The sequence below is a fragment of the Pseudomyrmex gracilis genome, unplaced genomic scaffold (genome assembly GCF_002006095.1).
Source record: "Pseudomyrmex gracilis isolate BER0280 unplaced genomic scaffold, ASM200609v1 scaffold_230, whole genome shotgun sequence".
NCBI classification, from domain to species: Eukaryota; Metazoa; Arthropoda; class Insecta; order Hymenoptera; family Formicidae; genus Pseudomyrmex; species Pseudomyrmex gracilis.
Genome location: NW_018020814.1, coordinates 171,679 through 193,937, shown reverse-complemented (window position 1 = coordinate 193,937; position 22,259 = coordinate 171,679). Strand labels below are relative to the sequence as shown.

Sequence of the window (22,259 nt, the reverse complement as noted above, 5' to 3'; positions counted from 1 at the left end):
CTCAACCGTTAAGTTGTTTGAACGCACCTAATAAGTGTGTTCAGACAACTCAACAGTTGCACAACGGTTGAGAGATAATCACTTCTGATTGGATCATACTTTTGGAACCGCAGCAGATTTTGAAGAATAGTCCTATCATAAGTGACGATCTCTCAACCGTTGAGTTGTCTGAACGCACCCAAAGACGCGAAGATTGGGTGCGTTCAGACAACTCAACAGTTGTGCAACGGTTGAGAGATAATTACTTCTGATTGGATCATACTTTTGGAACCGCATCCGATTTTGAAGAATAGTCCTGTCATAAGTGATGATCTCTCAACGTTGAGTTGTCTGAACGCACCCATTGCACTTTCCGTTTGATGAACATATTTTGTCCCCACAAAGTTGAATCTCCTTCTATTGGATGTCAAATGTGCGATTTGAAAATGGGAATTGTTGCGTGCAGAATTGCCAACAGCGCAAACTTTTCAACCCTTGCATACATTCGAATTTCGTAATTCTATATATATAGTTCTCGCAAGTGCGAAAAGTCCATTGCGAATCTAATTCGAAATTCTTCATTTGTTTCATCACATTTATTCGACGATTAATTAATTAATCGAGAGAGATGTCTTTTTTGTACAGACAAGAAATCAAATCGCTGCAAGAAGGGACGCAAAACACATTTGTAATCGGCTTGATCACAAGCAGCGCGAATATGAGAACCATCGACTCAGCTCGAATGAGATGTATGTATATTTGTTATAGCCACTCTAGTTTTTTCTTTGATATATATTGAGAAGGAATTTTTATAAACTTAAAACACTTTTGCAAAACACTTTCTTTGACTTTGCGATCTATTTTCTATGCAAAAAAAAATAAAAGTATTTTACTTCCCGGTAAAAAATTTTCCATGTATAAAATTGCATGGACATATTTGGTATATAAATTTGCATAATTAGATACAATTATTTTAACAATTAAAACTGAGATTCACATCTCGGGCTCTGTGAAGTCTTTAACTAATAAATAAATGATAAGTCGTTAAGACCCTTTCGCTGGATGTTATGCGGGAAATATGTGTTATATATATATATATATATATGTGCGTGTGTACACATATAATCAAATTCACGTTTTCCACGTGAGTTTTTTTGAATTGTAATTACAATTCTAATAATCGTATAGGATGCCCAATTTGCATTTCGTATATGAAGAACCCCGAATATTTTTTTTGCAATATTTTAAATTAATTTGGGGAGGTATTCGGGATTCTTCATATACGAGATGCAAATTGAGCATCCTATATGATTATCAGAATTGTAATTACAATTCAAAAAAACTCACGTGGAAAACGTGAATTCGATTATATATGTGTACACACGCACATATATATATATATATAAGACATAATTATTTTAATTTGTGTATATAAGTATATATGAAAAATTTTTTACCGGGTTTCTTCGACTTTGCAATCTATTTTCTATGCAAAAAAAAAAAACAAAAGCATTTTACTTATAGCGTTTTTGACACCGTTACAAAGTTGACTTGCTCTCGGAACGATTAATGACGTCATTATGTAAAATTATATATAATAATATTTAATAATCCATCGCCACCACTGGCTTTCTTGATCACTTTCTTTTGTTTTTAATGACGTCAATTTGGCGTCAAATCGACCAATCGTATTGCTTGATTTCAAGTGACGTCATTAATCATTCCGGCAGCTTCATTCAAAAAACCTCGTACTGGTCAAAAAAATGCCACTGATATTAATTTCATCATTGCGCAGTTAATAAAGGCGAACGTAGCGTGTGGACCTTTACTTTGCGCGATTCCGAAGAGGACTTTGTCAACGTGACGGTATGGGGTAGCACGGAATTCATAAAAAGAGTATCGTCGACGTTCACCATTGGATCTGTAGGCACGTGAATTATTGAAAAATATGTAAAACTAAAATTTTATTTTAAAAAACTAACATATATATACAAGAGCGACTTGATATTACAGTGGAGGTAATAAGCGCGAAGATCGTGAAACGTCAGCCGAACGACAAAAATGATCAGTTTATGCCGGCGACTCCCGTTCCTTTTGTTCTGATCGTGAACGAAGGATCGGCTCTCATACAAAATCACGACGCGCCTACTCGCGAACAGTACAAAAGTTTACTTACGCGACCTTTCAAGGGAACAGCGTCCGCAAAAAGTTTGAAAGCTATTCTAGACAACATCGAGGATTTGTGCGATCATTTCGTTGATCTTCTGGTTGTCGTTACATTCGTGAGTATTGAAACAAGCGAAATTTTTGTTCTATCTTCGAGCACGTATGTATTTCCTATAGATAGCCAAATGTGAAAACTCAATATAAAGCAAATCATTGTATAGATTAAGTTGCTCGCCAATTGCTGTTGTGTTGGTTTTTATTTAACGCAACGAAAATGTTTTTGTCAATTCGGTATCAATATGCTGAGTTTTATTTATCAATCAATTGTTGTAGCGCCAATGTTTAGGACATGTGAGTCAGCAATATGTGAGCAATATATGAGCAATAATTTTTATTCACAAGTTGAGAAAAATAATATAAGTTTATTGCCGATGAGTTGTTGAGAACTTGCTGTTATTATATTATTTTGAAAACTGTTGCTGGCAAGAACATACCGAAAAGAGGATACACCCTTTTGTTACATTGCTGAAAACATATGAGTAATATTTGTGGCAAGTTGCCAACAACTTGCATTCAGTTGACCATCTGGGTTTATTACAGGTTGCGGACGCGCGTAACGTAATGACTCGAGACGGACGAGCTTTGACGCATCGTAGTTTTGAAATAACAGATGGATCGATAGATAATACAGTGTCATTGAATCTGTGGGAAAAGGATTGGGTCGATAGAGCCGCGTTTTGGGAACCAAAGCAAACAGTGCTATTCTTAATCGATGTTTGCGTTCTTTATGACAAATATAAAAATAGAAACGCGTTAAGTATTAGTAAGAGTCTTAAAAAACTTAATTTTCACAATCTATACGAAAAGTCAAAGTAAAATAACAGAAACAAATTCTTATCGTTATCGTTATACCTAGCAAAACGAACGATGATCACGGAATGTCCGAACATACCGCAAGCTGCGAACATTAGAAGTGCGGCGCAACATTACGAACCCGATTCCATATCCAGCGATCAGTTTGTAGTACCAAATCGTGAGAATATATATATATATATACAGGGTGTCCCAGAATTGCCGTACAATCTCTCGTAGGCAGGTAGAAGAAGTAAAACTGAGTCGAAAAGTCCTGAACCATTTTTTTCTATTATTTATAATAAAGAAGTAAATTATTGAGTAAATCAGGCCAATCAGCGCCGACCTTTAGCCAGGCGCACGTCAGTGAACTGCGCGGAGTGCTCACACACACCAGGTGCGTGGCTCACTGACGTGCGACTGGCTAAAGATCGGCGCTGATTGGCCTGATTTACTCAATAATTTACTCCTTTATTATAAATAATAGAAAAAAATGGTTCAGGACTTTTCGACTCAGTTTTATTCCTTCTACCTGCCTACGAGAGATTGTACGGCAATTCTGGGACACCCTGTATATTTTACAGAGAAGAGAGAAATTTATTACTGTGTGGTTATGACCAAACTAATATTTAGTTTTTAATATTGAAAATCAATATTGAATATAGTGCTTTTATTACTCAAAATATAAATATTATTTTGTGGCCACATTAGAGTAATAGATTTCTATAAGAAATTTATAAAAATATAAATTTTTGAAGATAAATTTTTTTTAAATAGTTTAATTTTTTGTCAATAATAGCGGACACTATTACCACTGTAATGACAGTGCAACAGATCACAGAAAAGTTACAGAAAAAAGTGGCCACGGAAGGTGAAAGAATGCAATTTGCGACGATTGTGAGAGCTTCAATAACTGAAATGAATGTGGATGCTTTACTCAAGAATATAATATCCATAAAGTGGTGTGCACACAGTTTTCCTCCTTTTCAGTTTTTTTTTTTTTTTTTTTGTTGCATTTATCAATCTGGGACGATAAAAAACAAAAATTAATTTGTATAATTATTATCACACACTTACTCTTTGGGTTTTCAGCGCTCTGTGTAAAAGAAATGTCGCGAACGTGCAAGATTCTTGCATGAACTTGAACTGCCCGTCGGGTAACGGAACCAGATCACCGTTGAATACAATGAAATTAAATATAAAAATCAATTTGAAGGATGATACCGGATACCTAATCGGATGTCGTTTGACCGGAGATGTCGCGGAGCGAGTTTTGGGCTGCACAGTCGATGAATTTCAGACAATGACCGCGGAAAGACGCAGCGAATTGAAATGGATTTACTTGTTGGAAAAGTGTGATGTGCGCTTACACGTTATCGGGCCGACGTCCGCTTTTCCGCGCACTTTGTACAATATTTTATCTATCCAGCATTGCTTGGAGGAAGAAACAAAAGTGGACATGTAAACAGTCTTTGATAATTAACACTTTTAGAATTTTAATTTTATTCAAAATTAATATTTTGTTTAAATTCTTTGACTTGAGTGATAAAATAAATTTTGTTATTATATTAGGTTAGGTTACAAAAACGTTGTTTAACAAACTTTCGTAAAAACAAGTATGTACACATATAATCCATCTATCTATGTATCACACAGATAATATAAATTAACTATAGAATTACTTGTGTAAAAAGAGAAAAATAAAAATGTGTTTTAAAAAACGATAATTTTATTTAAAAGATAATTTTATCTTAAAAAAGATGATTTTATCTTAAACAAGATAATTATATCTTTTAAAACATAATTTTATCTTTTAAAAGATAATTTTGTTTTAAAATTATTTTAAAAATTAAATTTTAAAATTAAAATTATCTTTTAAACGATAAAATTATCTTGTTTAAGATACAATTATCTTGTAAAAGATAAAATTATGTTTTAAAAGATAAAATTATTTTTTAAAAGATAAAATTATGTTTTTTAAAAGATATAATTATCTTGTTTAAGATAAAATCATCTTTCTTAACATAAAATTATTTCATTTAAGATAAAATCATCGTATTGAAGAGAAAATTACCTCATTTAGATAACGTTATTTTTTGTAAGATAAAGTTATCTTAGGTGCAGAAAATTTTTCTTAAGGCCGAAGGACAGACTTTTGCATAACGCATTAAGCCTATGTCACACTACGGATTTGGATTGAAATTGGATTGCAATTTGGGTCAATCAGAGCGAAGATCAGTAAACTTAGGATTGGTTTTCTTTCTTCTGATTGGTCAAATTTCAATCCAATCTCAATCCCAATCCGTAGTGTGACATAGGCTTTACGCATAAAGGCCATCACACATAAAATTACTTAAAGGGCTTTCTACAATAAGATATCAGTAACAAATCAGAAGTCAGAAGCAAGAAATTGACCAATCACACTCGATTATTCTTCTGTGATTTGACTGCGATTGGTCAATTTCTTACTTCTGACTTCTGATTTATTACCAATATTTCATTGTGGAAGGTTCTTTACTGTTACAGAGATTCATGTGCGATAGCCTTTATCAGCTAGCCGGCAAAATGTCAGTTTACTTTTGAGAGGCTAAACAGATAAAAATCTGAAAAAAAAAAAACGAAAAAAAGTTGTTGATTCGATTTGCAATAACGCTTTGGATACGCTCTATTTATATTTATATTAATTAAAAAGTTGGAGCGTAATCATTTATGAGTTCCCTTACATTATTGTTGCGCGGAACAAAATGAAACAGTTGTATGCGCGCGTTTGTTGTACAACATTGTAGTTTGTACGTGTTTGAAAAAAAATGGAAGAATTACGTACCCCGCAAAGAATAGTGGATATATCAGAGCCGATTTTGGTGGAAGACAGTACGTACTTTAAATCGTCGTTGTCGCTAATCGCGGTTATAGAACAATTGAATAAAAACGCCACGCATCACGACTATTTTGTCGCGTTGTTGCTTGTTCTGTTAGCCGAGTCCGGATTCCAAATATTCTCATCCGACAATCCGACATGGTAATATAATTACATTTATTTCTTTTTATAAAAAATGTTATATACAAAATATTTTTGATTGCTCGCGTATTTAAATTTTTACCCTAATTTAACATAGTCTGATATGTGTCTGGATTTTACATAGGGTTAGGTTAGGGTTAGGTAACAATTCTTAAATAATAACCCAGCAAACAATTTCTGACTGCGCAGACCTGGCAACTGTGTGCAGAAACGCTACAATACGGAAACATGCTTTGTGTGCTTCCAAAGCTGTTAACACACAGACACAAAAAACGCAACATGGTCACCAAAACTCAGCAAAACCATATCCTACTGAGGACACAGATGGATATGAATTTGATGTGGTAGTTGGCGACAAAATCGCGACATCTGACTACCAAATTGTTTGCTGGGAATGAATTTTGGCTATTGAAGCAGTAACACTGTTGTTGGAGTGTATATATTAAAATCCGTTTATTAACAATTAATAGTATAATAGCATGAACGCTTTCGACCCTTGTATTAGGTCCTTTTCAAATGCATTTAAATTTCTTGGATAGGAAACGTCGCTCAATGTTGATCAAGGATATCCGCACCAGCCATCTCGACCAACACTTAACAAAGGTGAAAAAAGGCGACGTTTTCTATCTAAGAAATTTAGATGCACTTGAAAAGGACCTAATACAAGGGTCGAAAGCGTTCATGCTATTATACTATTAATTGTTAATAAACGGATTTTAATATATATACACTCCAACAACAGTGTTACCGCTTCAATAGCCAAAATTCATTATTATTTAAAAATTCTTGAAGCTCCATATATAATCATCTTTACATAGTAACAATTCTTAATGCAAATGATTTTTACTTTACAGGGAGAGAAATTCAAGGTTGGTGTGTATACCAAAAAAATATTGGAAATCATCAATAACACATGTATACGAGATTCACTTAGTAATTAACAAATTAGCGAGCACTCAATGTAAATTATTGGTAATACCTTATGGCGATAAAATGGTAATCAGTATGTTTTCAATGACAAGAAAGAATATAATTTATTCTATAGTCGAACATTGTTTCAAATATTTTAATCCACATTCCAGTAACAAGTTAGAATCATATATGAATCTCAAAGAGATATCACGAAGGTATATATAAAAAAAAAACTGCATTTTTATTTATTATATATATGTATCTATAGAAGTTGCGTCTAAAAGAATTTTTAAAATTTTTCTAAATCACAAAAACCTTAATTTGTTAGATTTAAGGATTATGTGGCTACACCTTTGCGTACAGATGTATTGTTAGATCTGGGATTAACCAATCCTAGTTACATGGGACTGCCGCTAGAGCTAAAAATGAAAATTCAAGATATGACAAAATGATTTAAGAAACTACATCAGGGAAACTCATCTTTTGGTGATATTTGTTTTATATTCAGTTTTGAGTTTTCAATAATATATATATATATATATATATGACAAATATGCAATATAATGTCTCTACCTCTGTATTATTTTTAAATTTTATTTTTTTCTGTGCTACTCTATAAAATATTTAAAAAAATTTTTTTTTAATTCAATCTAATTCTAAATTTTTTTTATTTTCAAAGAGAAGTAGAAAGATAGGAGTGTTGTTTTGCATATTTGACCCATTTTGTTTTTTATGATATTGTAAATAGCGTAAGTATTAAGTATATAAATTTATTTACAAACACACATAATATTAGTTATTTTTAATGTTGTTAAATATTTTTGGTAGAATATATAACAATATTAGATATATAACGTTGATAGATGTGTGAATAAAATAACATTTGCAAAGCAAACATATTGACTGACAGATGTTAGCTTCAATAAAGAAAGAAAATAATTAAAAACGTAAAGTTTTATTTTTTTAAACTTTCCACTTGTGTATTGCAACTAATAAATAGTTTTCAGTTATTTCTTTTTTTGTGAGACCTTTTATGGTTCAACAATCTAATTAATGGTAGGCTAATTGTAGGCTTGTGCTACAAGTGCTTTTATTTTATCTTTATATTTTTAAGGAATAAAGATAAAGTATTTTAAAAACATAAAAGATAAAAATACCGTTTTTAAGATAAAATCATCTTTTTAAGATAAAATCATCTTTTAAAAGATACAATTATCTTTTAAAAGATAATGTTATCTTTTTTAAAATAAAATTATTTTTTTTTTTAAATACTAATAATCTTATTGTAGAAGGCCCTTAAGGCCGGCATTCATAATCGAATCTTAGACCTGGTTTATGCGGGTCTAAGATTTTAATATTTTTGTTTATTAACAGAAGCATTGAAATCCTATAGTTGAACTGTACCAATTCCGGCATAAATTAACAGTTATTACCCATAATATTATTACGCATAAACAAGGCCAAAACAAGGCCTTATTTGCCCGCATAAACCAGGCCTTATATTTAGGATCGTCTTAAGGGTCTTCTACAATGAGATATTAGTAAAGCCTGTTCTACATTGATCGCAAGCGCAAACGCAAGGAACAGGTCTGATAGAATTGACTAATCGTATTGATCAAATCAGCCAATTGACCAGCGTGATTGGTCAATTCTACGAGATCTATACCTTGCGTTTGCGCTTGCGATTAATGTAGAACGGGCTTAAAAGGAAAGCAGCCATAGGGTGCGTTCAGACAACTCAACAGTTGCACAACGGTTGAGAGATAATCACTTCTGATTGGATCATACTTTTGGAACCGAATCAGATTTTGAAGAATAGTCCTATCATAAGTGATGATCTCTCAACCGTTGAGTTGTCTGAACGTACCCAAAGACGCGAAAATTGGGTGCGTTCAGACAACTCAACGGTTGCACAACGGTTGAGAGATAATCACTTCTGATTGGATCATACTTTTGGAACNCCAAAGACGCGAAAATTGGGTGCGTTCAGACAACTCAACGGTTGCACAACGGTTGAGAGATAATCACTTCTGATTGGATCATACTTTTGGAACCGCATCAGATTTTGAAGAATAGTCCTATCATAAGTGATGATCTCTCAACCGTTGAGTTGTTTGAACGCACCTAATAAGTGTGTTCAGACAACTCAACGGTTGCACAACGGTTGAGAGATAATCACTTCTGATTGGATCATACTTTTGGAACCGATTCAGATTTTGAAGAATAGTCCTATCATAAGTGATTATCTCTCAACCGTTGAGTTGTCTGAGCACACCCATAGTTCAGTGTTCATATGCCACATGCTAGGCTAGGAATAAGCTAGACTAGGATAGGTTAGGTTATACGATTCTATAGCGACAGCAGTATTTCTCGCGCATGTTTAAACATTTCTTACATCTCTGAGCCACAACTGCGCCAAACCAAACCGAACATTTTCTTACATCGGACATATACCTATTTATATATATATATAATTAGAATATTATTGAGAGAAGAGATAATTAAAAAGATTTTGTATCATGATAAATATTATTTCAACGGAAGAGAAGAAGAAAGTTTTTTACTTCTTAAAGTCTCAAGGATGTTGTTCGAGATGTTGTTTACGTCTTATTGGATATCGTGTGTCAGAATGTTATCGTAAGCCTTTTGAATTTGCGACACAAGTAAGTGTGGTGTTAATTGAGAAAACATTACATTATATCAAGTAATGATAATATATAATTTTGTTATCATATTATGATAATATATTAATAAATTTTGATATATTACAGGAAGGTTTTATTGTACGAAATGATATCTTTTCGGAAAAAACACCTTGTATTATATGTTTAGGAATCCTTCAGGATATAATACAAGAGAATCTAGTTACAAAAGTATGTAAATATCAACAATGTGTGTATAGGGTGTATATGTCTTTGACAAATGTTTTTTGTTTTTAATTTTAATATCTAATATATTATGATTTTATGTGTGTAGATAGTTGAGGAAGTGAAACTAAAAAATTATGACAGCGCAACGTTTGCATGCGCATTGACTATTCCTGTATCGGTAAAACCCAGAGAACACATATTGTACGCTTACATATCCAGAGAAACTGGTATTCCTGAATCTATTATAAGTGTCCTTAAAACAATGCTGCACAGTGTTAAAGATGTTTGGAAGTCATTTATGATTCCAAAGCTTGAAGAAGCTCTGGGAAAAGCATCTCCTGGAGACGCATCGGTGCCATCGCCTTTTCTTATCGAGGTGTCTCTGACATATACCGAAGATGAAGCAATATTTAAAGAACTGTAGGCATTTTTCAAAGATTTATATAAATTTTATAGAAAACAAGGTGGCCATATATAGCCATTGATATTAGAAGGAACATTTATAGACGAACTGTGTCTCTACTGACAAAGTATTAACTAAAAAATGTTTAAAAAAGGCCGATACGAGCCATTCGCAGGATGTTTGTGCGGAAACTGTGCGTGTACATATATATACATGTAACGAATTCTACTTGTAAATTTTTACAAGTATTTTTTGAATTGAAATCTCAATTCTTAAAATCATACGGGATGCTGGATTTGCATCTCACATATGAAAAACCCCGGATACCCCCCTAATTTTAAAATATTGCGAAAAAAACTCCTCGGCCAGGAGTCGAACCTGGAATCTCATTTCAATTCAAAAAATACTTGTAAAAAATTTACAAGTAGATTTCGTTACATGTATATATATATACAGGGTGTCCCAGAATTGCCGTACAATCTCTCGTAGGCAGGTAGAAGGAGTCGAAAAGTCCTGAACCACTTTTTTCTATTATTTATAATAAAGGAGTAATTATTGAGTAAATCAGGCCAATCAGCGCAGATCTTTAGCCAGGCTCACGTAAGTGAGCCGCGCGCCTGGTGTGTGTGAGTGCTCAGTTTTTCGACTCAGTTTTACTCCTTCTACCTGCCTACGAGAGATTGTACGGCAATTCTGGGACACCCTGTATATATGTACACGCATAGTTTCCGCACAAACATCCTGCGAATGGCTCGTATCGGCCTTATTTATTTCCTGTTGACAATTTCACGAGCGTTAAGTCTTTTAAAAAATGTTTGTTTCTCTTCACCTTCAGAATAAACATCACTCATCAGAAGGACAATAAGACGCAGAGCAAAAGAAAACATAAAAATAAATTTAGTCGAAAAAATATGGAAACTGTGCTGAGCGAGATAACAAATGCGCAACTTGTGCAATATTTTACAATTCCGCAAATTGTGCCAAAATCGTTTGTCCAATTGAATGTTTCGTGTTCTCACACCAGTATTTTCATAGGAGGTACATTTGACACAACTTACGCCCTGCCCCAAAAAATAAATCTAAATTTGCAATAATTTTTACGATATACAGCGCGAGATCTCTTACGTAATTTTAGATTTTCAGGACGTTACAACAAACTCTCGAGAGAACTCAGTCAGACTCCGTGGCTAATTAACGGCGAGAAGAAGGTTGAATTTTCCGTTCAAGATTTATTATGCAATCCTATCGCGGAAGCGGTAAAAGCAGAATGTATGTGTTTGAATGAATGTGTGTTTCTTTATATAAATGCAAATTATTATATGCGCTATCTTTTCACAGATAATTTTTTGTTTTTGTCACAGCGATAAAATTTTTATCGTCAGGAAGAGAAGACGTTGATGTTAGAAATGTGTACAATGGCCGACCGTTCGCGGTCGAGTTGTTGAATCCTCACATGACAAATATCACGGACGAGCTCTTGATGCATCTGGCTACTAGCATCAATCAGTCAACCAAGCAAGTTCAAATAACATCCGGCTTAAAAGTTCTCTCTAGGTAAAATTTTCAATGTTTTACTTGTGTAAAATTTTTTCTTAAATTTTTTAAACTTAGGGCTATTCTACAACGAGTTGAAAATGTCCCGTCGCCAATTGCAACTACTAGGGAAAAAGTATTATTTTACGTGCTGCGGTTGTCAGTTGCCGTTGACAAAAAGTTAAAAGCTGACCAACTCTCTTTTAGCAACCGCAAAAACGACAAAGCGCAACCAGAAATAATAATTTTCTTTTCGCAATTGCTGCTTTTCGCAACTGGCAACAGGACATTTTCAACTCGTTGTAGAATGACCCTTAACACGTTCACGCCGGGGCGAAAATCTACGTTTTTTCGCGTGAGGCGGGACTGTCTTATCTCCTTACGCTTCGTGGGGCGGGGCAACACCGTTCCGTGGGGCGAGTCCAGTGTTGCCCCGCCCCACCGGTGGGTCACGCCGCCCCACGGAACAGTCGGGTGTGACCCACCGGTGGGTCGCGCCGGCGTGAACGTGTTAAAGTTGCACAAAACAAATATGTGTATAAATTTCTAGGTTTGATTTAAAAAGACTCAAGGAAGGTGAGAACGTTAAAACAAAGTTTTATCGAGCATTGTGCGTCTGTAGGAACGCAAACGCTGATTCGCTACAACTGGAATTATTGAATGAGTTAAAAAATATCAAAATTGTTCAGAGAACGCCAGTGAGAGTATTACACAGACGGCCGTTGAGTCCGCGAATGCGTGTTATCTACGAGATGCGCGCTCGCTGGGCGAAAGACCACGAATTGAGCGCGTTGTTGCGAACCGCCGCTGAAAGCGCAGATATGTTTTTTGTTCTCGATGTCAAAACGCAAGCTGGTACGTACGTAAAGGAATTCGTGCACGGCGATTTCGGCAGGACCCAACCTAGTCTGTGCGATCTTCTCAACACCGAAGTCGATATCGTGGCCTTGGATGTCACAAGCATTAATTTAAACTGGCCATAACGCGAATATAAATAATATTTTCAATATTATTATGTATTCAGATACAAATTTATACAATAAAATTGTCATCATCGAGATACGTTGTGTTATAAAAATTGTTATTGAATAATAAGTCTTTGTCAGGTTTTGGGCTTACGACTTGGGCGAATCTTTGTGTTCCACGATCCAAAAATGTCTCTTGACCGCAGCCATGGAAATCCGTTCTGTACTTTTCTTTTTGATAAGCTGTAAGGATAAATATAGAAGATACAATTAATTTATTAATTTTACTAAATACATATTCAAATAAAAGTAGCAGATACAAATGTCACCTTGGATATGAGGTCTTTGGCTCCAGGTTTTATTTGCTCTGGCCATTTTATACTCATGGTTTTTATCTTTGCGTATGTTTCTTGGGTGGTGTTGCTCAAGAAGGGAGGTTGGCCCGTGAGAAACTCGTAACACAAAATTCCCAAACACCAATGGTCAACATAAATATCATATTTTTCTCCCATCACCATTTCCGGTGGCAGATAATCCAATGTTCCACATAATGTTCTCCGTCTGAAAAACAATTTGTACGACTGCAATAAATAAACACAGAAAAAAGAAAAATAAATTTTTCCAAAGCTATAATTGTTACACGAATATCATTATTGTTGTCAAAATAGAAGTACAGTTTGAATCATACTTGGAGGATGGCGCGTGTACCGACCATCCAAAGTCTGCGAGCTTGATATCTCCGTTATACGTGAGTAACAAATTTTCAGGCTTTATGTCTCGATGAATAACGTTATTTCTGTGACAATATTCCAAAGCGTCAGCCACTTGATAAGTATATTTGGCTGATCTAAAAAAAGTTTTTTATTTTTTGAAATATTTGTTTTTTTTTGCACAATCACAGTGAAATGAAGAAATTTTAAAATTATAAAGCACACATACAAGTGTTCGTTAAATCTCTCATTCGGCTGACGTTTCAATTCTTTGTACAATTCACCTCTTGCAGCAAATTCCAACACCAGATAGATTCTCTTGTCGTCGTGGAAGTATGTCAACATTTGGAGAATATGAGGATGTCTGTAAACATATACGCAGATAAATACCAAATCCAAAAAAAAAAAAAACATGCATATTTTAAAAGAGAAACTGTTTTCAATGTGACTATGTGATACCTCAAATGCGTCTGTATTTCAATTTCTCTCATTACTTGCTTCTCCACACGTCCTTTTATTAATTCAACTTTGTACAATGTTTTCAAAGCAACCATGTAGTGAGTAGTTTTCTCTCTGGCTAGATATACACGACCAAACTTTCCTCTTCCCAGAGGCGATCCTATTTCAAAATCGTCTAAACTCCACTGATATCTATTATCGCAATAAACAATAAATCTCTACATAAGATAGAAAAAAATTTTTCTCTTAAAAATTATATATATCTTAAATGTTTTGTCTTGAGAACTTTTTGAAGATAATTGCGCATACCTTTCTCCTTTACTGATATTGCTAATAATATGTTCCTTCATTTTATATATAGTTTCTTGGAGAGCTTCTTTATGATCGGAAGCAACTGATGGCAATTTAAATAACTGTCCACTAGCCATATTGTGATGATACTTTACTTTAGCAAATCCCGCGCATTTCGCGTATTTTATGGCAGGCATTTACTGGTAACTGTCATTCGCTTCGCTTGTTTTGAACGTTTAAATTTTAACGTACAACGACATCTTCAGGGTCGCAGGAGTACGAATATTTGCTATGACCAGAGAGAAACCTGAGAGCGGCCATCCTAATGTAATTTTTTCCGACGGTTTCAGCCGCTGGTTTTAGCCGTATTTCCACAAAAGTGGAACTCAAAGGCCGTTCTACATTAAACGCAAGTCGCAGATCTCGTGGAATTGACCAATTGCAGAGTCAAATCAGCCAATCGACCAACGTGATTGATCAGTTCCACGAGATCTGCGACTTGCGTTTAATGTAGAACGGTTTTTGAGTTCCACTTTTGTGGAAATACGGCTAAAACCAGCGGCTGAAACCGTCGTAAAAAATTACAATAGGATGGCCGCTCTCAGGTTTCTCTCTGGTGCTAGCAGCAATTCTTGAACACAGCTTTGAGAAGAGAATGGGTGCGTTCAGACAACTCAACGATTGAGAGATCATCACTTATGATAGGACTATTCTTCAAAATCTGATGCGGTTCCAAAAGTATGATCCAATCAAAAGTGATTATCTCTCAACCGTTGTGTAACTGTCGAGTTGTCTGAACGCACCCAATTTTCGCGTCTTTGGGTGCGTTCAGACAACTCAACGGTTGAGAGATTATCACTTATGATAGGACTATTCTTCAAAATCTGATTCGGTTCCAAAAGTATGATCCAATCAGAAGTGATTATTTCTCAACCGTTGCGCAACTGTCGAGTTGTCTGAACGCACCCAATCCCGCACGCAAAACTAAGCTGCGTTCCGTTTCATGCATATGTGCGCATTTATCTATACTATACGTGACGTATATTATAGATACATGCGCGCATATGCGTGAAACGAAACGCAGCTCTACTTGCCCGCTTTTCTTCTTCTATCTAGTAAAATTGGGTGCGTTCAAACAACTCAACAGTTGCACAACGGTTGAGAGATAATCACTTCTGATTGGATCATACTTTTGGAACCTCAGCAAATTTTGAAGAATAGTCCTATCATAAGTGATGATCTCTCAACCGTTGAGTTGTCTGAACGCACCCAATGTAGAACGGGCTTAATATGGAACGCGCCTTGCCATTGGGTGCGTTCAGACAACTCAACGGTTGAGAGATCATTACTTATGATTGGACTATTCTTCAAAATCTGCTGAGGTTCCAAAAGTATGATCCAATCTAGTTGACCAATCACAGACAAAGTACAGAAGAATAATCGATTATGATTTGTCAGTTTCTTACTGTTACAATCTAAAACTCTCCATTGTAGACGGCTCTTAACGCATTGATGGCGCGAAGTCGCAAATAGCAGCGAATGGATGAATCCGGTCGAACGAAGAGGAACGAAGTTGACGCGGAATGCGATTGATCCGAAATGAATTGAAGCGAAAAGTGAAATTTTCACGATCTCAAGAACAATTTGGACGAGTAATGTTTCTCAAGAGACAAATATTTTTTTCCAAAATGATGAAACACGCGCGCACGGGAAGCAAAGAACTTCTCGATCACACGCTAGTTACGAAGCGCGTCTTAACCTAATCTCACCTAACCTATCTTACTACGCTGCAGTTCTCCAAAAGAATCTCAGGTCAGTTTAATACTTTCTTCAATGCGTAGCGCAAACGCGCGATAATAATATCTTGTTGAAACATTTCTATACGGTTGTTCTCCGGGTCTTTTCGATCAATTTGTTTATTCCGATCTAATTTTTTTCTCGAGAAATACGTGTTTAAAGTGATTTGAAGTTGAACCAACTATGTGTGTTGCACAAGACAACAATGTGTAAATGTGTAATTTTGTACACGTACACTTGTAAAATTAGGGTACCGTTAAGTATGCAAGATTTACTTGATGTCTCTTTTGTGCGTGTTATATATATATATATACTGTTACAGTTTACAACATAGCATACAATAGATATACAATGTACTGAGATTGTGGTTAATTTTGATTCCTTTTTATTATTGATAAAAAATATTTAAAAAGTTTCAAAACAGCAGTAGTTTTGTATATGTAAAAATTTAAATTAAATTTATATTGACAAAAGTAAGATTATTGCGCTGCAACGTTGTGTTTGTTGACTGTTTTATTTTATCCTTCATTTTATCCTTGAAAAAAAATTAAAATAAAATAAAAACTTGTGAAATATGTTTTACTTTTTAGGTTTGCGTATGCAAAAAAAAAAAAACATGATGTCTAACGGCATTCAAAATTCAACCGAAGAAGTTGAAGATAGCTCTGTGGCGAATAATGTGAATAACATACATCACTCGACCTCAGCATCATCATCATCATCATCATCAGCTTCGTATATGAAGCTATCTTCTTACATCCTAGCTGTTCGGCCGTGGTCTTTAAATGCTTCGTTGATGCCAACGTTACTTGGATCGGTTCTGGCATATAAATCAGGCCTAACAAGCTTCAGTTGGATGTCACTAGTTCTCACTGTATTTATAGTACTCTGTGTACACGGTGCTGGCAATGTGGTGAACACTTACTTTGACTATAAAAAGGGTGTTGACAGTCGGAAGAGTGACGACAGAATACTGGTTGATCATTTGTTATCCAAGGACGAATTGGTCTCCTTGGGAGCTTTTTTATATATGGTAGGCACCGCTGGATTCGTTCTACTGGCGTGGCTGTCTCCCGCGAAAATGGAACATCTAGCTTTTTTATATTTCGGAGGTTTGTCCTCTTCTTTTCTATACACGGGCGGTATAGGATTGAAATATATCGCTCTAGGCGACGTACTTATCTTAGTTATATTCGGTCCGATCTCAGTTCTGTTCGCGTTCATGGCGCAAACCGGATACATTGAGTTGGGAACGATTTATTACGCAATACCTCTAGCGCTAAACACCGAAGCTATTTTACATAGCAACAACACAAGGGATATGGAAAGCGACAAGAAAGCGGGAATCGTGACGCTTGCAATTTTGATGGGCCACACCGTGTCTCATGTTTTGTATGCTTTTTTACTATTTACACCTTATATTATCCTCGTTGTACTGGCATTTAGGTATTGCATATGGTTTTTACTGCCGGTTATTACATTGCCAACTGCCTTCAAGATAGAAAAAGAATTTCGAAATCCCAATAGAATTCAAAATGTGCCTCAGCGAACAGCCAGATTAAATACGTGTTTAGGTATGTTGTACGTTGCCGCTTGCCTGTTCGCGTACAAAGGCTCGCTCCCTTATCTCTAAATTTAATTTATTTATATAAAGAAATTTTTTTATATTAATTCTGACTTACTCCTCGGTCAGTCGTTACGAGATGTTTTTTCTAATCCCATCTAGCAATTGAAGATACAAAATTTATGTTTTGAGAAACTTGACAAAGTGAATAAATTTAACAACGTTTTTTTGCAACGTTTGTTTTATTCTTAAGATCTAAGGTTTAAAGACCCGGCGCCGCAATATTACGGCAACACAAGTTGAGAAACTAAATTGTGTATCATTGTCGTCGAATCAAGAAAAAAAGCGTAAACATGTTGTTTTGTTATTTATCTTTTGTTCGATCTAAACGCAGGTACAGTCGAGACCGATCACTTAGCATATGGATCATGTATGCGTTTTGTTATAGAAAGTGTTAAAAGAATGTGTTAAAAGAAAAAGTTTCTCTCTCGTGTATAAAAATTGATTTGATCAATTTTAAAGTTTTAGCTTTACTTCTACTTTGATTTATTTTGATATATATATATATATATCATTGATTAATTTTCTTATTTGCCACAAATTTTTGTTCTTTTTATTGTTGTAGCGTATTAGAGGGAACTTATCTCAAAATACATTTAGTACATTTGTATACTTTCTCTCTGTTTTTGTTATTTAATAATAGTATCTTAGTTTTTAATTGTGACGCTATTTAATTCATAATTCATTTTCTGATTCATTAATTATAAATCATTTTTTTTTTTTGTTGAAAAGGAGTAATTTGGAATTGATAATTGAATCCGAGTGATGTGTATATGCTGTTGTTGATTGATTGATAACTTTTATTTCTCTCTTCTACCAGGGGTAAACAGTACAGTTATTGGCCTCCCAACAGAGTAATTGGCCATGTAGTAAAGAAGTAACCACAGCAAACACAGATATATAACAGCAACATTGTCGTGATAAAACAAATGTAACATGGTCGTTGCGTGTAACATCCATGTTAGTTGTAATTTCCTACTTATCGTGTACTGCAGTTATGTAATATGAATATAACATGTAAGTAGAATGTAATATAATTGTTATATGGTTACAGAAATGTTATATAAAAAGTTATAATGTCATTGCCAGCTAATAACAAGCGATATAATAGATATGTAACAATTATATTACATTTATAAAACAAAGTTACATAACATTGATGTTAATGGAGTGTAACAGCTGTTATGTTACGTATATCACGCTGTTACTTCTATGTTATATAGCAGTTATATTCTGTGTTTGCTGGGAATAAATTTATAAATAAATATACTATCATTGTATATTCTAAATTATAAACATTTTAATTGTTAATTAAGTTTTTCTGCTCCGAATAAAAGTAATGTTATAGTATTTGAGAAGCTCAAAAACTTTTATTGTTACACGACAAACACATTGGCCAACAACTGGCCAATCACTGTTCTTAAGGTTATAAAAACCATATGACAGTCATTGGCCTCTTATTTTGAGTTTATTAGATTACAAATGTAAGTAGGTTTGTGTAGTTTTTAATGTGTTATAAATAAAATATTCATCACTTATATCTTCATAAGTCAAAAGAAAAAAACTTTTATTATGATAAATGTTATGTAAACAGATACCAACAGAAGAACTCATATGGCCAATAACTGTCTATTTTGACTATATAGGAAATATTTTATCAGATTTTGAATAATTTTTCAAATTTTCCAATAAATTTATTAGTTTACTTGCAATTGTTGTAGTTTGTTTGAGCTAGTAGTGTACTGAAGATTTACTTCAAAAGTTATTAAATTATAGTTAGTAAATTATAAAATTAAATTTAATATAATTTACTCTATATATAGTGCAGTTTTCTTTAAGTGGAGCCAATCACTGTGTATCTCTTACCCCTATAGTGTATAATAATTATTTTAATCCTTTAGCACAAGGAGAAAGAAAGATAAAAATTTCATTTGTTGGAAGATCATAATTTATGATATTTTTGGCGTGTTACTTTTTTTTGTATTTCCACACAAAATTTGTGCGGAAGAAGATACAACTTTAACAATAAAAAAAGAAAAACTAAAAAAAAAAAAAAGATAGTCGCTCGCTTATATTTCTTTCTTCTTGTTTTTCTATAATACATTTTGTCGCGAGCACAATAATATATATATATATGCGTAAAATTGAGACAGAAGTTTAACAAATCGATGTCGAGCGTTGTTGTAAAACTTAAAGCTGTTGATAACAATTGTGTATGTTTTATACTAACTTAGCATTACATTTTTCTTAAATAACACACGATTATGTATAACGTAATTATAAAATTTCTTAAATTAAAACTTTTATATTTTTGTGAAAAAAAAAAAAAAAAAAAAACTATATATCGATATAATGCATATCTTTTCATAGCTATATCTGCTATCAAAGATTTATATAAACTTCGTGTTTGTTTGAACACTAATAAGAGGCTCTAAACGAATGTGTAATATAATTTAATTTCCAAAATAAGAATTCAAACGTAAGAAATAAAATATAGAAATAAAAAATCAAAAATACAGCGAAACCAAATAAAGAGATGCAGTTTACTTTTATCCCGATGCATTTATCCCAAAGTAAGAGCGATCACGATAGAAAAAACAAATATAGGGTAAAAGACCCAATTACTGTCACCTGAATAATAAACTCTGGCGTTAGTGTGAATTGTTTTTACTACTTATTTATCAAAAACATGTGTTTTTCTTCTTATCTGGTATTATTCGATGTCTCTAATATAAGGAACAAAATAATACCGTCTCTCAAAATCTCTCTGTTTTTATTTTTAAATTTAATAATTAAAAAAGAACGATGCGAAAGCTATTACTGTCACCCCCTAAAATGAAAGAAATGAGACGCGAATGTTGAGCGCTGGATTTTTTGTTACATTAATTGCACTTGAAATTCTATGTTAGATTGTTTTCATCAGGGACTTATTACCGGTATATTATACTAGAGATTGTATACCGTTACCGTTATAGTAACCGAAAACCGATATGTACCGAAAACCGTAATAAAATACCGGTATTATTTCGGTATTCCTACTAATGGTATTCTTAAAAATTAGATAAGTTAATTAAAGCAATTTTTGTTGCATAATTAATCTTCCTACCGCTTATTGGACTTATAGACCGACAAAATATAAAGACGCTTTTTTTTTTATAAACCAATTGAAGCAGCTGTTTATTCGTGCTTTCTTTTATTACGTAGCATTTACTAATGTAAAGTGAAATTTTTAACAAATTTGGATATTGATAAATATGTCTATGTGTATTTTGTTACCGTTCTTAATTATATTAATTATTGTTACTGTTCTTAATTATATAAAAAAAATAATAATAATTTAAATAATATTAAGTTTCTGTGCGGCAGTTTTTTATAAACATTATATTATTATAAAGTGTTATCAACATACTTTTAAAAAATCACGAAAAAATTATCGGTAAAATACCGGTATTTTGCATACCGGTATAAGTCCCTGGTTTTCATGCATAACTTGTTTTAGGATTTATTTAATATTTTAAATAAAATAGTTTAGGGTGACAGTAATTGGGTCTTTTACCCTATAAAAGAAATATAAATAATATCTCAAATAGCGGAAATAGTGAGAAATGAAAGAAATTGAAGAAAATAATTTATTAAGTTAATTTAAATGTTTTTATATATAACTATACGTATGTGTAAAGATTTATCATGCAAACTTTGTAAGAGTAAAAACAAAAAATATCGTGTGTTGTAATCTGTAATATATTTTTTGTATATACGCGTAACATTGAGAATTTTTTATTATACTATTACACACTTGATCTTTTTTTTTTTTTTTAGCTCGCGTTAATAAACAGAGACGCATCTTAATTACAACAAAACTACCATTATTCTATGAAAAGTACATCTCTCTGGATATATATTTCTGCATGTGAAATATTTATTTATCACAACGGATCCTATACAAAATGGAATATAAAACCTTCGTACCGGGAAAATGTGCAATTTATAAAAATCAAAGATATACATAATAGGAAAACCAATTTTACGTAGTTTAATTAATAAATTGTTAATAAAATATATTTTATTCTCTGAAAGACTTTCTTTTCCATACGAAAACTATATATACATACGCGTATGTGTGAGTACAATTATCAAATGACAATACCTTGAAGATTACACAAAAAAGTAAAGCGATGATTTTGTTTAGAAGTTTATATTTTCTGAGTCATTCAACACTCTAATAAATCATATACAATATTGTTAGAAAAAATTATGTTATAAAAACAATAAATTAAAAAACAAGTACAGTATCCGTATGTTCTTGTAACATAATTTAAAATAATATTTAAATATATATCATCTTACGCTACTTAAAAAATAGTATTTTCTGTAAGTATATAAATATACTTAATAAATAATACATGTACCGCTGGATTGTACGAAAATAAAGTTTCATGTTCACTCATATATGTTATCGTTGCATCATATATGTTATATGTGTGTACATATAGTTACGTGATACGATAAAACGATACATCTCAATTAAAATTTGTCACTTTGAAAGAAAAAAAAAACAGGAGAGAAACTTATATTCAAAGAAAAGGCGGTACGAGAGTCTTATACAGGGTAGGGATGAGCATATGATATCGATATATCGACAATATGGATATAATTCTTTTGATATTTGATATTTTAGT

The 22,259-nt window shown here is 33.2% G+C and overlaps 5 protein-coding genes across 12 annotated transcripts; 4 read left to right on the top strand and 1 right to left on the bottom strand.

Annotated features, from left to right (window-relative positions):
- Positions 1 to 529: 529 nt before the first annotated feature.
- Positions 530 to 4,462, top strand: LOC109858939 (meiosis-specific with OB domain-containing protein). The gene is made up of 7 exons (XM_020436666.1): positions 530 to 728; positions 1,775 to 1,906; positions 1,993 to 2,261; positions 2,746 to 2,968; positions 3,062 to 3,178; positions 3,797 to 3,959; positions 4,090 to 4,462. The coding sequence occupies exons 1-7, from the start codon at positions 608 to 610 to the stop codon at positions 4,460 to 4,462; spliced, it is 1,398 nt and encodes a 465-aa protein (XP_020292255.1). The 5' UTR covers positions 530 to 607.
- A 1,101-nt stretch (positions 4,463 to 5,563) lies between these two features.
- On the top strand, positions 5,564 to 7,713 carry LOC109858922. 7 transcript variants are annotated; one of them, XR_002250655.1, is made up of 4 exons: positions 5,564 to 6,016; positions 6,871 to 7,012; positions 7,099 to 7,143; positions 7,257 to 7,713. XR_002250655.1 is itself a non-coding variant. In XM_020436639.1 (4 exons), the coding sequence occupies exons 1-4, from the start codon at positions 5,805 to 5,807 to the stop codon at positions 7,378 to 7,380; spliced, it is 396 nt and encodes a 131-aa protein (XP_020292228.1). In that variant the 5' UTR covers positions 5,564 to 5,804; the 3' UTR covers positions 7,381 to 7,713. The 7 variants fall into 7 exon arrangements, 3 of the variants coding, with proteins under 3 accessions (XP_020292228.1, XP_020292227.1, XP_020292226.1); XR_002250656.1 differs by having other exon boundaries at positions 6,871 to 7,019; XR_002250654.1 differs by adding an exon at positions 6,556 to 6,619 and having other exon boundaries at positions 6,871 to 7,143.
- A 1,419-nt stretch (positions 7,714 to 9,132) lies between these two features.
- Positions 9,133 to 12,794, top strand: LOC109858936 (putative tRNA pseudouridine synthase Pus10). The gene is made up of 7 exons (XM_020436663.1): positions 9,133 to 9,591; positions 9,700 to 9,801; positions 9,905 to 10,218; positions 11,037 to 11,239; positions 11,345 to 11,470; positions 11,563 to 11,755; positions 12,285 to 12,794. The coding sequence occupies exons 1-7, from the start codon at positions 9,448 to 9,450 to the stop codon at positions 12,715 to 12,717; spliced, it is 1,515 nt and encodes a 504-aa protein (XP_020292252.1). The 5' UTR covers positions 9,133 to 9,447; the 3' UTR covers positions 12,718 to 12,794.
- LOC109858937 (aurora kinase C-like) lies at positions 12,759 to 14,387 on the bottom strand. Its single transcript, XM_020436664.1, has 6 exons — positions 14,178 to 14,387; positions 13,869 to 14,060; positions 13,639 to 13,773; positions 13,388 to 13,546; positions 13,029 to 13,260; positions 12,759 to 12,942 (listed from the first exon to the last, which is right to left on the bottom strand). Exons 1-6 carry the CDS (start codon positions 14,354 to 14,356, stop codon positions 12,850 to 12,852), a joined length of 990 nt encoding a protein of 329 aa, XP_020292253.1. The 5' UTR covers positions 14,357 to 14,387; the 3' UTR covers positions 12,759 to 12,849.
- A 1,296-nt stretch (positions 14,388 to 15,683) lies between these two features.
- Positions 15,684 to 18,048, top strand: LOC109858915 (ubiA prenyltransferase domain-containing protein 1 homolog). 2 transcript variants are annotated; one of them, XM_020436627.1, is made up of 2 exons: positions 15,684 to 15,971; positions 16,547 to 18,048. In XM_020436627.1, the coding sequence occupies exon 2, from the start codon at positions 16,555 to 16,557 to the stop codon at positions 17,587 to 17,589; it is 1,035 nt and encodes a 344-aa protein (XP_020292216.1). In that variant the 5' UTR covers positions 15,684 to 15,971; positions 16,547 to 16,554; the 3' UTR covers positions 17,590 to 18,048. The 2 variants fall into 2 exon arrangements, with proteins under 2 accessions (XP_020292216.1, XP_020292215.1); XM_020436626.1 differs by lacking the exon at positions 15,684 to 15,971 and adding an exon at positions 15,990 to 16,216.
- The last annotated feature ends 4,211 nt before the right edge of the window (positions 18,049 to 22,259 follow it).

What these genes read in the sequence shown, in the direction of transcription:
- LOC109858939 (XM_020436666.1), top strand. Translation starts at nt 608, where the DNA reads ATGTCTTTTTTGTACAGACAAGAAATCAAATCGCTGCAAGAAGGGACG. An exon ending in GTTCACCATTGGATCTGTAG is followed by an intron (nt 1,907 to 1,992) that starts GCACGTGAATTA and finishes TTGATATTACAG; the next exon opens with TGGAGGTAATAAGCGCGAAG. An exon ending in TAGAAACGCGTTAAGTATTA is followed by an intron (nt 2,969 to 3,061) that starts GTAAGAGTCTTA and finishes CGTTATACCTAG; the next exon opens with CAAAACGAACGATGATCACG.
- LOC109858922 (XM_020436637.1), top strand. Translation starts at nt 5,805, where the DNA reads ATGGAAGAATTACGTACCCCGCAAAGAATAGTGGATATATCAGAGCCG. An exon ending in TCATCCGACAATCCGACATG is followed by an intron (nt 6,017 to 6,870) that starts GTAATATAATTA and finishes TTTACTTTACAG; the next exon opens with GGAGAGAAATTCAAGGTTGG. An exon ending in CTCAAAGAGATATCACGAAG is followed by an intron (nt 7,144 to 7,256) that starts GTATATATAAAA and finishes TTAATTTGTTAG; the next exon opens with ATTTAAGGATTATGTGGCTA.
- LOC109858936 (XM_020436663.1), top strand. Translation starts at nt 9,448, where the DNA reads ATGATAAATATTATTTCAACGGAAGAGAAGAAGAAAGTTTTTTACTTC. An exon ending in CACCAGTATTTTCATAGGAG is followed by an intron (nt 11,240 to 11,344) that starts GTACATTTGACA and finishes TTAGATTTTCAG; the next exon opens with GACGTTACAACAAACTCTCG. An exon ending in GGCTTAAAAGTTCTCTCTAG is followed by an intron (nt 11,756 to 12,284) that starts GTAAAATTTTCA and finishes ATAAATTTCTAG; the next exon opens with GTTTGATTTAAAAAGACTCA.
- LOC109858937 (XM_020436664.1), bottom strand. Translation starts at nt 14,356, where the DNA reads ATGCCTGCCATAAAATACGCGAAATGCGCGGGATTTGCTAAAGTAAAG. An exon ending in AATATCAGTAAAGGAGAAAG is followed by an intron (nt 14,061 to 14,177) that starts GTATGCGCAATT and finishes TTGCGATAATAG; the next exon opens with ATATCAGTGGAGTTTAGACG. An exon ending in GAAATACAGACGCATTTGAG is followed by an intron (nt 13,774 to 13,868) that starts GTATCACATAGT and finishes ATATGTTTACAG; the next exon opens with ACATCCTCATATTCTCCAAA.
- LOC109858915 (XM_020436626.1), top strand. Translation starts at nt 16,162, where the DNA reads ATGTGTAAATGTGTAATTTTGTACACGTACACTTGTAAAATTAGGGTA. An exon ending in TAAAATTAGGGTACCGTTAA is followed by an intron (nt 16,217 to 16,546) that starts GTATGCAAGATT and finishes TTTACTTTTTAG; the next exon opens with GTTTGCGTATGCAAAAAAAA.